At 43.1% G+C, this 18,758-nt stretch overlaps 1 protein-coding gene across 1 annotated transcript; it reads right to left on the bottom strand.

The window, feature by feature from the left end:
* Nucleotides 1–14,945: 14,945 nt before the first annotated feature.
* LOC147902702 (uncharacterized) lies at nt 14,946–18,002 on the bottom strand. The gene is made up of 2 exons (XM_087373715.1): nt 17,866–18,002; nt 14,946–17,780 (listed from the first exon to the last, which is right to left on the bottom strand). The coding sequence occupies exon 2, from the start codon at nt 17,634–17,636 to the stop codon at nt 15,558–15,560; it is 2,079 nt and encodes a 692-aa protein (XP_087229841.1). The 5' UTR covers nt 17,637–17,780; nt 17,866–18,002; the 3' UTR covers nt 14,946–15,557.
* Nucleotides 18,003–18,758: the final 756 nt, after the last annotated feature.

Genomic DNA, 18,758 nt, shown 5'->3' with positions numbered 1-18,758 from the left:
GACAACTATGTGTCGGGAGTAGCCAAGAGGTTGTACAAGGCTGATGTGTATGAGCAGGGAAACAATGCCAAAAATAGTCAATGAAAATGACTGTACATTGGTGGCATATGTGGGTGTAAGAAGTATGCAACAATCTTGAATCCAAGGAGGGATAACTCTAGTGTCAAGTTGGTGTGGTGAACTGTCGAATGCCAAAAGATTGAGCTAGTCAGATGTATGAGTGTGTACACCGATGATAAATTCAATGGGATTGATGCCAGTGGGAACTAATCGGGTAATGTGGCATGGTTGACTTGACTTGGTGGAGTTGGATCTCTTCTATAGCAGTGCTAGTCTATAGCTAGACTATAGCTAGACTACACGTCGAATCGCAAAATGTAGCAAATGAAATTTATCTTGATTCATTTTAAGTGCTGGGTATGATGCAGTGGATCAGGAGATGGTTTCGATGATGAGGTTTTGATAATGTTGGACTGTGTAAATATTAGATGTGAAATCTGATGTGCTCAATGCATAGAGCACAAGCTAGCGAGCAATTTTGCTTTTTGTATCACCTCCAAATTCCCCTTGGATTAGAAGTTATGGCTCCCGGAAGGATGGGCCAACTTTGTCCAAGGAGGGGGTCCAAATGGATGATGTGGCCTGTGGAGGTCACATGTAGCCTATGGAGGGGATTGTGCCTACAAAGCACTGATGTTGAGGTGGCACAGTCAGTTCATGTGCTCTTACAAAAAGTTTCTTATGAGGCACAATGTGCTAAGGAGGCACATGATGACATGGCACTGTGCTGCCACATGTCAATGATTAGGTGGTAGTTTGTTGATTGGGCAGTCCTTACATGCTAGGATGATGTGGTTGCGAGATGAGATCGCCATGTGTTAGGTTAGTTACCAACCCTATTCATAAGGTTGACCCAAGGTTAACCTTACCTGGGTTACCTTTACCCAACCAAGGTGCCATGTGTCAAAATCCTTGCCAACCCTTAGTGATAACATTTTGGATAGAATCTTTCTAGATTCCATCGAAATCTCAATAGATTCTGTTAAGCAAGAGTCGAGCCTGCTGGGCAGAGCTTGGTTAGAGCAGCATAGGAGCCGCTTGGGACTCAAAGGAGCATTTGCATGGTTGTCTTAGTGTTGTTGAATGAGGCGTTGCTGGAACGTAGGCGTTGGAGAAGAGCCTCGCTTGTTGATTAGCTATGGCAAGCTGAAGCACTATTTGTCATCAGTCAATTGGGCTAAGCAAACATTAGCTGCAATTAGCGTTTGATGAAGACGGGTTTGTCAACTCTATGTTTGGCACCTTGTAGGTCCTCTAGTGATCCTCGTGCAATCTTTGGAGCTAAAGTGAGCCGCCGTGAGAACTCGTAGGAGAGGTTTCGTCCGTGGCAATGGCTACTAGATTGAGCATCCCCTTCAACTGTGTGATGTGCCATCCCTGAGTTCGATGCTGCCATATGGTTATTGACGAGTGCGATTGAGGACCTGCTTTGCTAGGACGCCCGACTGCATGAAGGATGGAGGCTGAGGCTACAATTGTGTACACTTGAGCATTGATCGTCATGGAGGGCTGATGAAGGAGGCATTGGGCTAGACCCAGGGAGCCAGGTCACTAGCTGAGCCTTGAGGAAGAGGTCATTGCTGCTCGTTGTTGAATAAGGGATGTTTGAGGTCATTGGAGCATGGATGTAGTCGGTGAGGCCACGAGGCGCTGTCAGTGGAAGGCTCCATTAAGTAGCGTTGGTAGCTTCTTATGTTAGTGACTCGTGCTTGAGTTGGATCTTGTTGGAGGCGGCTATGGATGCCTCGAGCTTTGGGAGGTTGTAGAAGCCTTAAAGCATGCATGGCTTGTTGCTTGGGGCTACTTGACTCAGAGTTGAGGCTTATAGGCATCCAAGCTATTGTTGTATGTTGCGCCTTAGGATCCAATTTGTTCTTTGCTTGCAGGATCCAATTTGTTCTTTGCTTACTGTTGTTCCTTAGTTTGAGCTGTGTAGGTCATAGTAGTCTTTGCTAGCTGTAGAGTCCAAGAGGGCCATATGTTGTATGTGCTTCTGGGTTTTCCAGGGAACTCATAGAGACCTTAGAGTCTTGAGTCATTCACGCAAATCTACATAGTAGAGAGCCTAAAAAAAACTTAAAATCTCTCTTGAAGTTCCCAACAAAGGAAAGAGATGCAGACACCACAAAATCCTTCAGAGATCAAAAGAAACCCTGTGACCTTTAAAACACCATAACTTGAGCTTCGTGAAGCGAAATGGAGTGCTTTTTGAATCAAAACAGAAAGGAAGATGAGCTTTGCAAGAAGAGCTAAGTGAGGGCAATAAATGTGCCTCATGGAGAGGGCTTGTGCCTTGACAGAAGCAAGTGTGCCTTGACAGAAGCAAGTGCTTACGCCTTGATGAAGCAAGGGCTTTCACTCTCTCTAATGGAAATCTCTCTTGATGGAAGATGCCTCACGGAAGGAGGGCTTGACACTCATGAAAGGAGTGGAAGCACCATCGGCTCTTATACCATGGTAGTGGAAGTGAGAGAGGGGGAGAGAGAGAGGAGTGCACACGATATAGCTACCTATACACTAAGTGTATTGATAATGAACATGAAGATATACATGTGAACCCCTTAGGGTTAGGGTTAGGGTATGCCCCTATGCCCTATGTGGATAGTACAATTAACACTACCCTTCTATATAATCTCTAGCTAATAGACTAACTTATTTCACTTCCGACAACCATTCTCTCTCTCTCTCTCTCTCTCTCTCTCTCTCGTGTGCACGTGCGCCTCCATTATCTTTTGACTCTCTCTCTCTCTTTCTCTCTCTTGTGTGTGCGCCTCCATTATCTTTTGAAAAATATGGTTCTTAGTTCAGTTTTGCCCTCCCAATACAGCAGTAGTGTCCACGAATTATAAGATTAGAATGGTTTCGATGATTTCAAAAATGTAGCTCGTCTTCAACGATGCAAATGTAGCCTCAACATATAGATAGATAAATCCATCACTACTCTCTCTGAAAATGAACCACATACCAAAAATCGCCATGGCCCATGCTGAGAACACCACTTGAAAATAACATTTAAGTGTTGAATATATTATTAACCTCGATGTCACATCCCTTTTTACATACAAAAAGGCTTGGCCCATGCTAAGAAGAGCACACTTGCTAAGAAGAACACAATTGATTCTACCCTTTGAGGGATATCCAAAATAGAATATGCATAAAGAGTGCTCAGGTACTTTTGGAAGGATAGGAAAACTCCGCAGGGATTGACTGAACATGAGGAGAGAAAGACTGCCTCCGGGCCTCGAGACATGTAGACTTGCCAGTTGGACTTGGCTGAATCCACAAATAAGGCTAGTGCAGGGAGATGCATCCACAAAGAGCAAGTAAATGCTAAAACATCTAATCTAAACTTCTTAGAACCATTTAAATCTTCCCTAACTAATAGACTAACTTATTTGACTTCCGACCCCACCAATATATTTCTCTCTCTCTCTCTCTCTCTCTCTCTCTCTCTCTCCTCCATTATCTTTTTAAAAAATGGTTCTTAGTTTAGTTTTTCCCTTGCAAGCATCTAAGCATCCAAAGAATAAGAAAACAATATTCAAAATTAAAAATACTATACTGAGTGAGCGGTGAGAATTTGGAGTTTGGCACCGTGAGGAAATTAAAGTAGCATGGGCAAGGGAGAGAGAAATAGTAGGTGTGATTAAGAGATTCTAGGCTAGTGCAGAGGATGCATCCACAAAAAGCACGCACTATTTCTGACGTTTTCCCATGCACCATTCTTAACATGATAGTAACATTTTTTTGCTCTTTCTTCATTGCCATCGCCATTTAGCCTCCCTAGCTCCCTCCTTTCTTGCATTCTACCTCCAATCCACACACACACACACACACACACACACACACACACACACACACACACACACACACACACTATCTCTCTCTCTCTTTCTACACACACACACACACACACATGCACTAATTCTCTCTCTCTCTCTCTCTTATTAGTATAATATATATTTTTTATTACACACACACACACACACATTAATTGTGCTTAGTAATTTATCACACACACACACACTCCTCTCTTAGAACACTATTGTAAACAACCCCCCCTAACAATGCACACATAGGAGTGCATTGTCTACATTTTATTTCTCTCTCTCTCTCTTTCTACACACACACACAAATAAATTTTATTTGTAAATGTATCTCACACACACAAACACTTATTTTTTACACATGAACACACACACACACACACACACACACACACATGAATACTTCCCTAACTATGAATTATTCTTTTATGTATCCCCTTGAAATCTTCCCTTTACATTTTCTTTTTAACCACCCCACATACCAAGCCCACTAATCGTCCCATACCTCCTCTAATCCCTTCTTAACCCATGCACTCATTCGCTCTTTACTCCACTTGTGACTTAAACTTCACTTGTGGCTAAATTGTTTTTTTTAATTATCTAAGAATCCATATAGTTGTCTATATTCCTAGGTAAAACGATAACAAGCCGAGGAAAACAAGCATTACCACACACACATACACACACACACACACAATTGATTAGATATACATATAGCTAGATAAGCTTGTGTGTGAAGATTATAAACGTATATGTATTTACATTTGTATGTGAATGCGAGAGCCATGCAAGATGTGTGAATGCGAGAGAGAGAGAGAGAGAGAGAGAGAGAGAGAGAGGGGGGGGGCAGGGAGTTTATCAAATGACTAACACCAATATCTCTTGAAATGTGCATCTCAACACACACACACACACACAACACCGTAGCTAGAGAGAGAGAGAGAGAGAGAGAGAGAGAGAGAGAGAGAGAGAAGGGGGGCGGGGGCAAATGATTAATGCCACTATCTCTCATAATGCGCATCTCAACACACACACACACACACTTCCTGTTCATTTCCCCCTTTACATTTACTTTACCTTATTTTCCTCCCCCCCCCTCCCCCCTTTTTTCCTTGAATACCCTTTCACAACTTTCCCCCTCTCTCTAGCTCATTTTAACCCCCCCCCCCAACTCTTTCTTAAATTTTTTCACTTAATTTTTCCTATTTCTTCTTTTCTTCACTCCCTAGATTATTTACGCTCCCTCTAAAAATCTTTTTCCAATTATTTCTACCTACCTTTTCTAATTTTTATCCCTAAAATTTCTCATAATTTTTTACTTTCCCTACTTTCCTTTCTTATCCTAATTCTCCTAATTTCTTCCCTAATCTTCTCCCAATCTTTTAATTTTATCTTTTTCTTATTATCAAATCCTTGTTTTCTCATTATCAAAACCCTTTTCCCCCCCTTTTTTTCATTTCCCCACTTATCCCCCCCTTTTAAATTACCTTCCTCATTAAAATCCTCATTTAAAATCTCATTTTAAAATCCTCTTTTATCTTCTCTAATTTAACTTTTTTTCTTCCTTTTATTTCTCTTCTTTATTTCCTATCCTAAATTTCTTTTTAGTTTCTCTATTGATTTTCAATTACTTTTTCCCTTCAAACATTTCCTTTTCTTTCCAAATATCTCTTTATTTTTTAACTTCTCTTTATTTTTCTTATTTTTCTTCTAACTCTACCAAACTTAACCCTTACCCTCCCCACCCCCACCCCTAACCCCCTTCACAACCCCCCAATTTTGTTCTTCCTAATTCAATTTGTCTTAAAAGCACTCTTCTAAAGCACCCTTATTTTCTCACGTGTGCTGCCTTTGTGGCTCCTCATTTCATGCTCCCATTCGTGTGACCTATGACTCTGTTGACTTCTATGCTTCTACAACCTCAGGCTCCACAACTCTCCAAAACCTCTCACCTTCTCGAATTCCGACTCTCCCATCCCCGACTAAACTAATACTAGCCTATTTAAGACCCTCTCTTTACCCACTACTCACTGCCCTCTACCCACTACTCACACCCTTTGCCCACATCCTCTCAGGCCTCCTTGTGCTCTGCCCCATACTCTGAGCATCGTGCTCTTCCCACTTCTCTATGCTGTCTGTTCCTTGTGCACTATTTAAGTTGTGCTAATCTCTTTTCGCGCCCCCGCTCCCACAACCAGTTCCTCTGCTCTCCGCCTCATCACTCTGGTTGTGTTTGACGACTGCCCCTTCTAGGCTCCCAAAGACTGCATCTCGGTCCTTGCATGCCTCCACACTGTTAACAACAACCGTCATGAGTCGAAAGTTGCGACTCATCATCCTCTAGGACCATGGATTCTCAGGTCCAGTCCTTCCACTTTGCATATTTATTACAAGTCTTTCTCCTCATCTACTATATGTGGGCTTTTTGAGTTCCCCCCCCCCCCGTTTTTTAATTACTTGATTAATTCTTAATTTACAACCCCCTCTATCCTTCCCCTCTCCCTTCTTTGTTATTTGCCCCTCTCTAATTTTAATTCTTTTCTCTCTTCTTTTACTATAATTTCTCCTCACCCTTTACTCTCCCCCTCTTTACTCTATTCCCTTCCCCCCTTTTTCCCCTTAATTTCCCCCTCTATTTCTAGGTACTTTTAGCATGTGTCTTTAGTTTTCTCTTTCCCTCCTTACCCTTAATTTTCGGCAATTTCCCACTCTATTTTTTATAATCCTAACTTATCTTTCTATGTTCTAATTTCCCCCTCCATTTCTTGATATTTTCAACATGTGTCCTTACTCCATTTTCTTTCCCTCCTTACCCTTAATTTTTTGCAATTTCCCCCCTCTAATTTCTTTATAATACCTAAACCTATCTCTCTATTTTCTTCCTAATCTTTCTATCTCCCTCAACCCACCCTCCCCCCACACTATTTCTTTATACCTTAAACTCTCTCTCTCTCTCCAACTTCTTCCTCTCCCTTTCCTTTTTAAACTCCTTTTGAAATTTCCCCTCTTACTTATTGTCTTTCCCACCTATTACACATTCACCTAACCCCTCCAATTCACTATCCTTCCCCTAAATGTCTTCTAAATGGTCTCTCCTAGCATTTTCTCTCTCCCTACCTTCTATATGCTCATAACTATAATTTTGTTCATTAAACTTAATTTCTCTTTCAGTCTGTAGAAATGCTTCACTGCTAGTGATCATACCATTACTCCATACAAGATTTTCACTCATAATTTTTATAACTTGCTTTGTAAGTCAGTTGTTAAGTGTTTATTTTTATTGTGACTCTGATAACAAGGGAGGGGTCTTTATGACACCTGTCTTCCCAACTAAGGTTTAACTGGTTCTCACCACGTTTTTCTTGTTGGATGGTGGCGGGTAGGCAGAATCCCCTCTTCAATAAAAGTGATGTTGCCCAATGACTTATCAAAGCTCTATTGCTCACATTTCCTCTTTCTTAAATAGGAAATTTTGTTCACCCTCTAGTGATGCTACTTCATTTTTAGTGGATCTTTATTTCAAAGTTTATCTATTAAACATTTCTCATTCCTACTCTAAATTGTCTACTCTTCACTATGGAAAGGGGTGTTGTAAATGTCTTCTACACACACACATACAAAAACACACTCTCTCTCTTTCTCTCTCTCTCTCTCTCTCTCTCTCACACACACACACACACACACACACACACACACACACACACACACACACACACACACACAATCTCTCTCTCTCTAAAAAATGGAATACGTACAAAAATCGCCTTCGCCCATGCTTAAAAAACCTCTTGAGGGATGATCCAATGCAACTTTGCATAAAATTTCAAGAAACAATGCATCGAAGCTGTTATTAAAAAATAATAATAAATGTTGAATTTACATCCAAGGAAGAGTAAGAGAGAGCCTTCAAAGAGAGCCATCAAAAAAGCAGGAGAGAGAGCCTTCAAATGCGCTACATAAAGAGTGTTTTCCATTGAAAGAACACACGCAAGAGAAATATAGAAAGATAGGGCGAAGTAGGGAGAGAGAGAGAGAGAGAGAGAGAGAGAGAGAGAGAGAGAGAGAGAGAGAGAGAGAGAGAGAGAGAGAGAGAGAGAGGCGGGCACCCGGCATTGGGCAATGGGTATGCACTTGGAGATGCTCACGGGTTGAGCACGGAGCACCGAGGTGGATCTTGGAGATGCGCACAACACGGAGCACGAAGGCAATTAGCTCAGCACGGACAAAGATAAACTCACAGAGAATTGGACAGCGCAGAGCACGGAGCACGGCATCATGATCTACAAAGGGTTGAATTTGTCGGAAGGTCAGAGCTCATAAGTCCGCGAACTTCAAAGGTCTGCATGCGCCAGGAGCAAGCATACATACAAGAGCTGGAGAGGTTGGAGGGCAATGGAGGCTGGAGCTGGAGGCGAGTTTGGACACCAGGCTAAGGGAAGAATGGAGCAGGACAGAGCAATGGAGAAGCACATCTAGTCTAGGAGGAATGCATTGCGCGAGGAGGGAGCATTGGAGCGCGGACTATGAGGAGGAGAAGTGAGGGTGTAGGGTGTGCGAGGACTATGAGGAGGGAGCTGTGAGGGTGGAGGGTGCACAACCTAGGAGCTATAATGGGGTGGTGCACTCGCGGCATTCTAACCCGGCGGCTAGAGGCCTGTTGATTGCATTTCATGGCGTGTAGACGCCAGAGCATTTTCGAAATTCCCTCCTCCCTCCCCTCGCAGGAGGTGGCATTTTTTCTCTCCCTCTCCTCACGACACGTGGCAAGGTAAGCTCCTCCTCCCCTCGCAACACGTGGCAAGGTAAGCTCCTCCTCCCTCCTTAAGATATAGTATAGATGTGTAGGAGCTAGAGAGGTTGGAGGGCGATGGAGGCTGGAGTTGGAGGCAAGTCTAGGGGGACAGCGAGTTAAGGGAAAAATGGAGCCTTATAGTGGGCAAAATGGAGTAGGATAGAGCACTAGAGTAGCGTGTCTAGTCTAGGAGGAATGCATCATGCGAGGAGGAAGCATTGGAGCGCGGACTGTGAGGACAACGAAGAGGGAGCAGTGAGGGTGGAGGGTGTGTGAGGACTGTGAGGAGGGAGCAATGAGGGTTGAGGGTGTGCAACACAAGAGCTGTAATGGGGTGGCACACTAGCGTCGTTCTAGCTTGACGACTGGCAACGTGTTGATTGCATTTCATGGCGTGCAGACTCCAGAGCATTTTTTGAAATTCCCTCCTCCCTCCCCTCACGACAGGTGGCAGTTTTGCTCTCCCTCCCCTCACGACACATGGCAAGGTAAGCTCCTCCTCCTCCTTAAGATATAGTATGGATGATAACCTGCAAGCTCAACAATCGTCAGTGTACAAACATAGGGGCAGATGTGCTGTAGGCTAGTGCATGACCACACAATAGTAGATCCCTCAAGATCACTCCTGAGCTACAGGAGGCCAAGCAACCTCTGGCCATAGTTCACCATCCCAGGTAATATACCTAAATGAGTCCAGGAAACCTCTGGCCATAGTCCACCATCCCAAGTAATATACCTAGATGAGTCCAGGAATATGCCCAAACTCATCCTCTAAAAACACAACATAGTGCAGTTTCAATCTCATGATAGTCACTCATAAGGTTGAAAACCATAAACTCCATCATGCATAGCAGGGACTAACTATATGATCACCATTGACATCATTAGCGCCCAATAGTGGGTGTAGATCATAGTATAAACATATGCTCTCACACATACAAATCCACACATCCACACATACGTGAGCATCCATTTATACAAAGTCTTTGAACCAAGTTTCTATAGACACTCTCGAGGTGAAGGGCAAACTCAGCCCCATGACAAATGCTAGCACTAAAGGAGAAGGCTAATCAAAAGTTAGTCAAAAATCTCTTCATTCAAGCTACAACTACTTGTGAAGACTAAACCATTTCATTTTAGTCTCTCCCAGATGAGCATCTAAATCTAACTGATAAGACAACACACCACTTAAGATAGGAAGAATTATCACAAATCCAGCAGGCCGCAACATGGACGAAAACTTCATAAGGTGAAATTTGCATGTCCGCTAATATGGCATAAGCATATACCTAGATGAGTCCAGGAACATGCCCAAACTCATCCCAGGTAAGACTACATGTCCCATATCACACAGCCTCATTTGCCCTCATGTGTCGTTAGGGAGACACAAGCTTGGATGGGGCTCTCAACCTATCTGTGTATTCAAGGAAGGCCCCACACCTAAGAACCATGTATCCTAACTCTCCCATGGTTAAAACACAAAGACCATAGATTAAACTACCCTCCATAACACTAGCCATGTTCATACGTGGACCTCACACTCACTATTAGTATCACACATACAATCATGAAATGAACAACCAGTTGTGGATTGTCACCATGGAATTACATCTATTCCAATTGTATACATGGACATGTAGAGCTCGCAGTGTATAGACATGCTTTTTTTTGTTTAGGTGAAATCCATTTGTCCTTATTGGCCTACCCTCGATGAGTAGGCTATAGTGAAGGTGTCAGGTTTTTAGAAATGAAAATTATATTTTGGAGAATTTTTTTGAGTCCCATTGCTGATCGGTGGGAACTGTGAGTTTGATTGCTTTTGTTGATTGGAGGGTTGTCGTGAACTCTGCCTGCACCATAATGTGAAAGCATGACGACTACAAACTATGCCTGCACCATACCTTGAAAGCATGCAGGTCCTCCTGAGGGATGGGGGTCTCCTTCGATGTGGCGCATGAAATTCAGAGCCCTCTGTGGTTGTGGTGTAGAAAGAGATGGGTATCTGGTGGTGGTGTCGCGCTTCCTATCGTTCATTGAATTGGAAAGGCATGTGGGAGAGAAAAGTTATGAGGAGCAGCTAATCATCCATCCTTCTAGTGCTTGCTATGTTTTTTGCAACCTGCAGATTACTTGTGATGGGTGCATCAAATGATTCCATGAATGTGGAGAGCTCTACTTTCAAAGCAGGTGACAGATATCGATGACTTCCTTCCTTTGGTTTTCTTCAATTTGCTTCGATGCTTACATTTGAGTCGTTGCTATTGGGGACATAATTTTCTGAGGTTGGTGGTGGTGAGGACTTCGAATACTTCAATGATGAAGCTACCTCAGATTGTACAAGTACGAGGCCAGCCAACAATCCGGGTGGTGGTGAGGACTTTGAATACTTCAACGATGAAGCTACCTCAGACTGTACAGGTACGAGGCTAGCCAACAATCTAGGCGAAACACAATTTCCAATCATGCTACTCATCTTGTTGATGGAATTTTGTGACTATTGTGCAAGTTCGTTGTGGGCGGATCAAATGTAGAACATGCATGCACACAAAGTTGACAGTCGACGATATATACTCTAGAGCTACCTCGAATTTGTGTGGTCAGGGATATTTAAAAGCGAGCAGATTTTGCAGTCTAGATGTATATATATTTGCAAGGACCAAGGCTCATAGACCGCTTTTACAAATGCTTCACTGCCTCGACATCCATGACCCACCAATGAGTTCTGGATTTCTTGAACATATCAGTGTTCCTTCTAGTTCGTAATATTAAAGCTTCGGTTTCTGAGTGATATTTTTTTGGATAATTGGACAGGCAAGAGGGCTGGTTACAGAAGGGAGAAAAGCTTTTTTGATCTGTGTTTTGTGCTTTACTTGGATAGTTTTAGCCATATGATTAGTACTTATGCATCCTTTGCAAACCGTGTTTTTGTGAGATCTCCATTGTTGAGGGATCGTGCTGCAACTTTGTAGCGTTCTGTCACAAAACCGTTTACCTTTTGTAGTGTTGTAGCGTCCTCTTCCATCAGCCTTGCCTTAAAGGCACTCAAGAATGATCTTAATAAATAAAGAAGAAGGCCTTCTATGCTAAAAGTTCATAACAGTTTACATGGAAGATATGTCATAACAATTTACTATGAGATTACTCCCATATGCAAATCAGTGGTAGAAGCTACACATAAAACATTGGCCAAAAAAGCATAAACTACTTGGTGACACTAATGATGAGAATACCACTTCATTCATTTCACTCATTCGTTGTTGGGTTTGTGTTTGCGTTGGCTTTTTTGCAGATGTAGTCCTGGCCTTGGATGTTCCCATGCCAGTAAAGCAAGAAGATGTGTTGGCTGACAACAAGTTGAAAGGCATATGTATTGAAACTTCCACATGCATACGTACAAGAATTCAAGGATAGGTTGGATGTTGATGCATTTTATTGCCGGCAAAATAGGATCGTGCAGCTTCTCCCTACATGTAAACGCAACTACAACTATTCTACCGAGGGAGCCGTTTGAGGGGAATGTCAACTTCTCTCCAGAGACTACCATTGTTGAGTAGGTGCCCCCGTGCATTTGCCCATATTAACTACGGCAAGGGCTCGATATCCAATCTCATGAACACAATCTGTTTTGTTGTAATCAAGGTGGACACTGAGGGTGCCACAAATTATCAAATAATCATTGCTGATGGGCCCTGCAATGAAGACCGAGCCGTGGTAAGTTGCTCTTGAATGCAGTTTCGGCAATGCAACGTTTGTGCTTAATCGTACCAAGTTTAATTTCTTTTTGTCCCCACCTAGTTGTCATTTGTGAATGAGCGCAAGTCGATGCAAGCACGCCTAGCGTAGGAGTACAACGACAACGGCATGGTCATGTATGCATTGAAGAATGTCTCGTTCATGAAGGCTCACAACACGCTACCGGTGTTTGACTTCACCATACTCGAGGACATGCTAGAGGGTTCTAAGCGGGACGAGTTGATAGATGTCTTCATCACACAAGTCTCTGAGCTAGGATACGAACATAAGGTTCGTTTCTCTTCCCTTTGGTTTTGTTGAAGTTCTTGTGGCTTGTATTTTGCTTCGACATTTACTAATGCACATCAAACATTGCAGGTTTCCGGGGTCCTGCTATTCACTAACTTGAATGGCCAGCTGGTCCAGCACCAATGCGCGGCTTTGCGGTAGCTTGTGTGTGAACCGAGAACCTAGCATGCCTTTTTGCCACACGTGTGACGACATCAAGGTCATTCCGCAAGTCCCCTCCCTTCATGGCCGCATCTTGATTCGCGAGGGTGGCGAGGTCTCAGTTCAAGTGAACGAGCCACATATTGATGCAGTCCTTTGGAGGGAGCAACCTTTCCTTTCAGTGCACTCCAAGAGTATCGCCAGTGCGTGTGCTCTACTGCTCGACACAAGGCCAATAGGCAGCTTCACAATTAACAATGCAGGACATTGTGATCAACTTCGAGCCAGATGTTTAATGCGTTCTGATGCCTACTGTAACTAAATGGTCTAGTTTCAGGTTCACAACACAATGTCCATACCACACCCACGCTTTCATGCTTTCCTGCTTGGCCATCAGCCTTGAAGCAGACGCCATCTTCTGGCTTGCACATAAAAAAATAACACCTGCTTCTTTTCTGTGGATATTATAATAAAGTTACACTTTGCCACTTCATTTTCCTACATTTTCGTGATTACACATGCACGTGCACACCACAGCACATACTTTGCAACATGGACACTGTATCAAGCACGCAGCGCGGTTCTACACGAATGCAACAAAGGATGCACACAACGTCAAGGTCTTCCAGGTCCTCCCACCATCGCAACACATAATCACGGCATTGGATAGGCGCCATGGCACATGCAACAAGGGATGCAAGAATTCCTCAAAGGACGAGGGATGACACAGCTAATTCAAGACGCCACAACAATAAACGGGACATGTATCGACCACATCTGGACAACCAAGTCAATGGCAAATCTGATGGCCGACACAAACTACGTTTATTGGTCTGACCACCCTTCCACGTAAGCATCAAAAGATATCATTACATAACAAGAAAGTAGGATAATCTATATCCTGTGCATGTAGATAATCATAAAAAGATTGCCTAAAAAAATGCTTAGAATAACTGATATGGAGCCAAGGAGGAATCGATCGTTACGATCCTTCAATGAAAATTACATTCCCATTGGTAACCCATTATGTTATGCTCAACGCAATCTTAAATAAAACTTTCGGGGTTATTTTTATACAAAATGATTTATCTCATCGATTTAAAGTTAGTTCTTTAAAGTTTAGGTCACAATGGATTCTTCTTTTCAAGACCTTTCCAACGAGTACCCATGTTGTATAGTTCCGAGTTGATCTTGACCATGAAATTTTCTTAACAAGAATCTTACTTTAAGTATCATTCCCACTATTCAACCTTAAGTTGACCATTAAATTTTCACATTACAACATCTTTCTCTTCTTAAAAGTCCTTAAAGTACCTATTTTGAAGGGGTTCAATTTACGAATATTTTTAACGAGCAATTAGGACATTTAACTTAACTACATTCTAAAAATGCTAATGGGAATGCACTAATGTGGACACTCCGCTAAGAGCCTTAACTAGTGCTCCTTAACTGGTAATGGGAATAAGCCCTTAGCCACTTAAATTCCAGCCAGAGTCTCTTTGGTGCCTTCTTTATGCAGCTTCGTACTCCAACCATTTGGCACTTTGAAGTACACAAGATACTTCCTGCCCAAGAAGGATACGACCAGGGAGGAGGGCACACAGGGGCAGGGAGGGAGAGACTTTGGGTGATGCCGGAGAAAGATCCCTTCTCTGACTGTCTCCCCAAAATATCAAAGGACTCAAAGCTCACGTAAATCTTAGGAAATGATATTTATGTTACTTGACGACCAAAGACACATTGGCCAGCCAAGCCTTCAACCTTCTGCAAAACTCTAAGATGATGACAGGTCAAGGACAAGTCCGAAGGAAAAGAACAAGATTCTTCCACGCACCAAACAAGTCAGAAGTGAAAGAAGACAATTAGCCAGTAACAGAAATAAAAGAAAGAGCGTAATGGCTACCTTAGCTACACAAAGAAACATCAGTACGAGTATGACACTCAGACAAATTATTCGCTTACCTGCAAAAAGAGGATGCGGCAGCAACGACAAGGGCTTTAGCAGCACCATCACACACACAAAATGCATCTCTCTCTCATCAAAACCAAACCCTTATGAAAAGAACCAGTTCATACAGATCATGATGCTTCAGAAGTTGCAATCTGCCTCCAGAATTTGACAAAGTTTACATGCCCCTCACAGTCACATTCTTACAAAGCTCGTACATGTACGTGCAACTAAGGTTGTTTATCCAATTGTATCCAGCTATGGATTTAAGAATAACACCTTGATCATCGGCAACAGGTTGGAGACCCCCAAAATCATCATGTGTAAGAAAACTGTCTGCTCGTTCACTCATAGAAGCCATCACATTCACTTAGGAAGAGAAAGTCAAACAGGATGAGCTGGCTCCTTATATTGCTCTTTTCAGTGAGAACAATCACCTCATTGTCCCTGAGGAAAATGTTGTACATCTCATTTCTTGACTATCAGGCATCATCCCAGGAAAAGAGATTGAGGGTATTTTAACGGAAGTTGCACAATTTGCATGGCAATGGCACTACAATTCAATACTCCACGACCACAAGGTTTAGGCTTCAACTTCATGACCCATTTTTTGTTTTAATCTTTCCGTGCAAAAGTAGCTGCGCAATTTGGCATGGAAAGAGTATGTGGGGTGGAGTCCAGATTTGCTAAACAAATGTTGAAGTACAAAGAACAGCACCATTGACAACGTAATGATGGTAAAAAACAATCAGATCTTTTGAAAAGGAATTCCATTTTTCCACCCTAGAGCCTCCAAGAGTTTTGATGCATCCTGACCTCTATCTACCTTGCTAAGAGTGTCAACTACTGTTTCACAGACTGAATTACTTGGCCTTTGACCAACTTCTAATATTTCAAGCATAAGTTTAAGGGCTTCCTCCACCCGGTCAATCCCACAAAGTCCTTCAATTACAACACCATAAGTGGAAACACCTGGGACATAGCCCTTGTCTTTCATTTCAATGAAAAGTCCATAGCCCACATCAGCTTTCCTTGCCTTGCATAAAGTACTAATTAAGACACCATACGTGGCAACATCAGGTGCAAAACCTCTTTGTGACATCTTTTCCAAAACCATCAAAGCACCATCTGGGTTTTCAACCTTGCAAAAGCCATTTATGAGAGCTTTGTAGGTAGCACTCGTAGGAATGCAGTCTGCTAGCTCCATTTTCTCCAATACTACAGCAGCCTTGGACACTTTCCCAGCCTTGGAAAGCCCATGGATCAAAGAGTTAAACACATCAACATTGGGAATGCAACCTCTCTCCGTCATTTCATTCCAGACCCTATATGCCTCGTCAAAGTTGCCTGCTCTGCAAAAGCCATTTAACAGTGCACAGTGAATGCCAACACTCGGAACAAGACCCTTGTTCATCATGTCAAGATAAACCTTTTTTGCATCAATAAGCCTACCCTCCTTGCAAAGTCCATCAAGAAGGGCACAATAAGAATCAGCACGAAGATAGTTAAATTTCAGCATATCATTCCACAACTTGAAGGCTTTGTTTGCTTCACCACCCTTGCAAAGACTATCAATAATTATATTGCACGTCGCATCAGGTATGCTGTCTCCAGGAATCAATCTACCCATCAACACATATGCTTCGCTTGCTCTACCTCCCACACAAAGACTCTCGAGAAGTAAAGCACATTTTCCTACTTCAAGGACAATGCCCTTTGCTAGTGCTGCTTCTAAAAGCTTTTCAGCATCCTCAAATTTCTTTAATTCGCAGAGACCATTAAGGAGGATGGCATACGCCCTAGTATCAGGTTTACACCCCTTGTCTATCATCTCAACAAAAAACTCTTGGGCAATCATCACGTGGGAGCATTCACAAAGTCCACTCACCAATGTATTGAATGCAATTGTATCTAGAGGGCCATCCTTCATCCCTCTAAACACTTGTAAAGCTCTCTCAATTTCGTTGGCCTTACACAGACCATTAAACAGCGCACTGTAAGTTAAGAGATTAGGTTCACAACCACTTTGAAGCATCTCCTCAAACAGTTTGCACGCATCCTGAACATGACCTGCCTTGCAAGAACCGTCAATGAGTGTTGTATATGTTACTACGTCGGGCAAGATACCAGCTCGCCTCATTTTTTTGATGACGATTTGAGACGTCTGAAACTGTTTTTCTTTCAGAAGAACGTTCAACAAACAAGCATAGTGCTTCTCATTGGGCTTGATACGTAAATTCTCCATTTGATCCAGAGTTTTCATGGCTGCATCGACAAGACCTGCCCAGCCATAGCCCTTTATCAAAATGATAAATTTCGCAGGCGTCCAGATATAATTCTCCTTACGCATGCCCAAAAGAATATCTAAAAATGCTTTCAGATCCTTCTCATGACCCCAAACTCTTGTGATTGCGTTTATTGCAAAAGCATTGTGTTCATAACCCTCCTGCTGCGCGGCCCAAATAAAAAACCTGAGGGCAAGTTTAGGATTCCTTTGCAGTTTGATCACATCCACCGCATGTACCGTACTCAACCTTATGCCTGACCTTTCTAGAGCAGTCTCCACAGTCCTATCCCAATCCCTTTCACCAATTATTCTGCAAAGCTTTTCAACCTCTTCGGCATGTGACTTGCTAAAAGGGCTACTTGTATCTTGGATCCATGGTGAGAACTCCGCAAGAGAAGCAGACGAAGAAAACTCTTTGCCGTCCCCGGAGAACCCTGGGTCCGGAAAATGCCTTGCCGAAAGAAAAAGAGACGGACGCTTCCGTGGAGAAGGCGGGAGCCTGCGGCAGAACTTTACAAGGAAACAAATCCTGGCAGACATTTCTCCTCAGCAATCACGAACCATATTCTGGCAGCGTGCAAGGACCATTCAATACCAGACTAAGGACCATTCGTTCCCAGACTTGACTTTTGAGACGAAAGGCCGATTACACCTAATCGGATGGAAAAACAGAGAAGAGTGGTGCTGCAAAAGCGCGCATGCTAGGGTTTAGAAGCTGGAACTGAACAAAAATGAGAAATAAGTGCGGCAAGGAATGAAGAAAGCGTACCTAGAAGAATTCTTGAAGCTCCGGAACCAAAACAAGATTGCAGCGAGAGCAGCACGAAAGACAAAATGCGAGTAAGGAACGTGGAAGGAGCAGAGGTGCAGGAATCAGGGTTGCCTCCATAGCCAAGAGCAGAGAACCACAAAAAAGAGAAAAGGTGAACTAAGCTTGCATTTGTGTTGCCCTTTCTTTTTGGCCTGCCACATGGACATGTAAAAGCCTAAGTGAAAGCGAATGTAATTTTCAGAAGCAATTCATTTTGGTATTTCGTTGGGGTAATTTTTGCTTGCACTCCACTTGTCGGCCATGGAGTGGTTCTTCATCTCCGGTTTTGTAGACGTCCACGTAGCGCATGCACCTCTCGTGCCCCGCCACGTGTAAGTTTGGGATTCGTTGTCTGCGCTTCGCTCCCTTTGCTGCATGCGTAGGTCTTCATGACGAGCTACCGATTTGGAGTTTACGATGCGGCCCTCGCTCCATACCAAGCAGTTCTTCCTGAAATTCTGGATCATTTGCGCAAACATGGCGAGCTTGCTCGATTGCGCTTCACAGGGCACTCTCTTTGGGGCACAAGTCTACCTTCTCTTCTTGCATTGATGCTTGTCTTCCGGGGTGTGATCACGCTGAGTGATCTGCTACCGATAATCACGTTTGGGGCTCCCTGCATTCTGTGCGAAGGTGACTACCTTCTTGAAAAACTGCGTGCATCCTTGCCTCAACTATCACGTATGTTCCTGGATTCAAGGCATGTGCATTGCGTCTTTGTCTGGCGTCGATTTGTTTATTATTATTGCATACAAGCAGGTTCTCGACGCGTCCAATTTGTTGGACCCTTCTACAATCCTCCAGAAAGCATGGGCCAACAAAGACCAAGTACGTGACGTTCAGCAAGGAAA

The sequence above is a fragment of the Dipteris shenzhenensis genome, chromosome 4, assembly GCF_047967505.1.
Source record: "Dipteris shenzhenensis isolate YYH24624 ecotype China chromosome 4, Dip_SZ_1.0, whole genome shotgun sequence".
Lineage (NCBI taxonomy): Eukaryota > Viridiplantae > Streptophyta > Polypodiopsida > Gleicheniales > Dipteridaceae > Dipteris > Dipteris shenzhenensis.
This window is presented reverse-complemented; position numbering and strand designations above follow the sequence as displayed.

Bases quoted from the DNA above. Each gene is read 5' to 3' on its own strand.
- LOC147902702 (XM_087373715.1), bottom strand. From the start codon at position 17,636: ATGTCTGCCAGGATTTGTTTCCTTGTAAAGTTCTGCCGCAGGCTCCCG.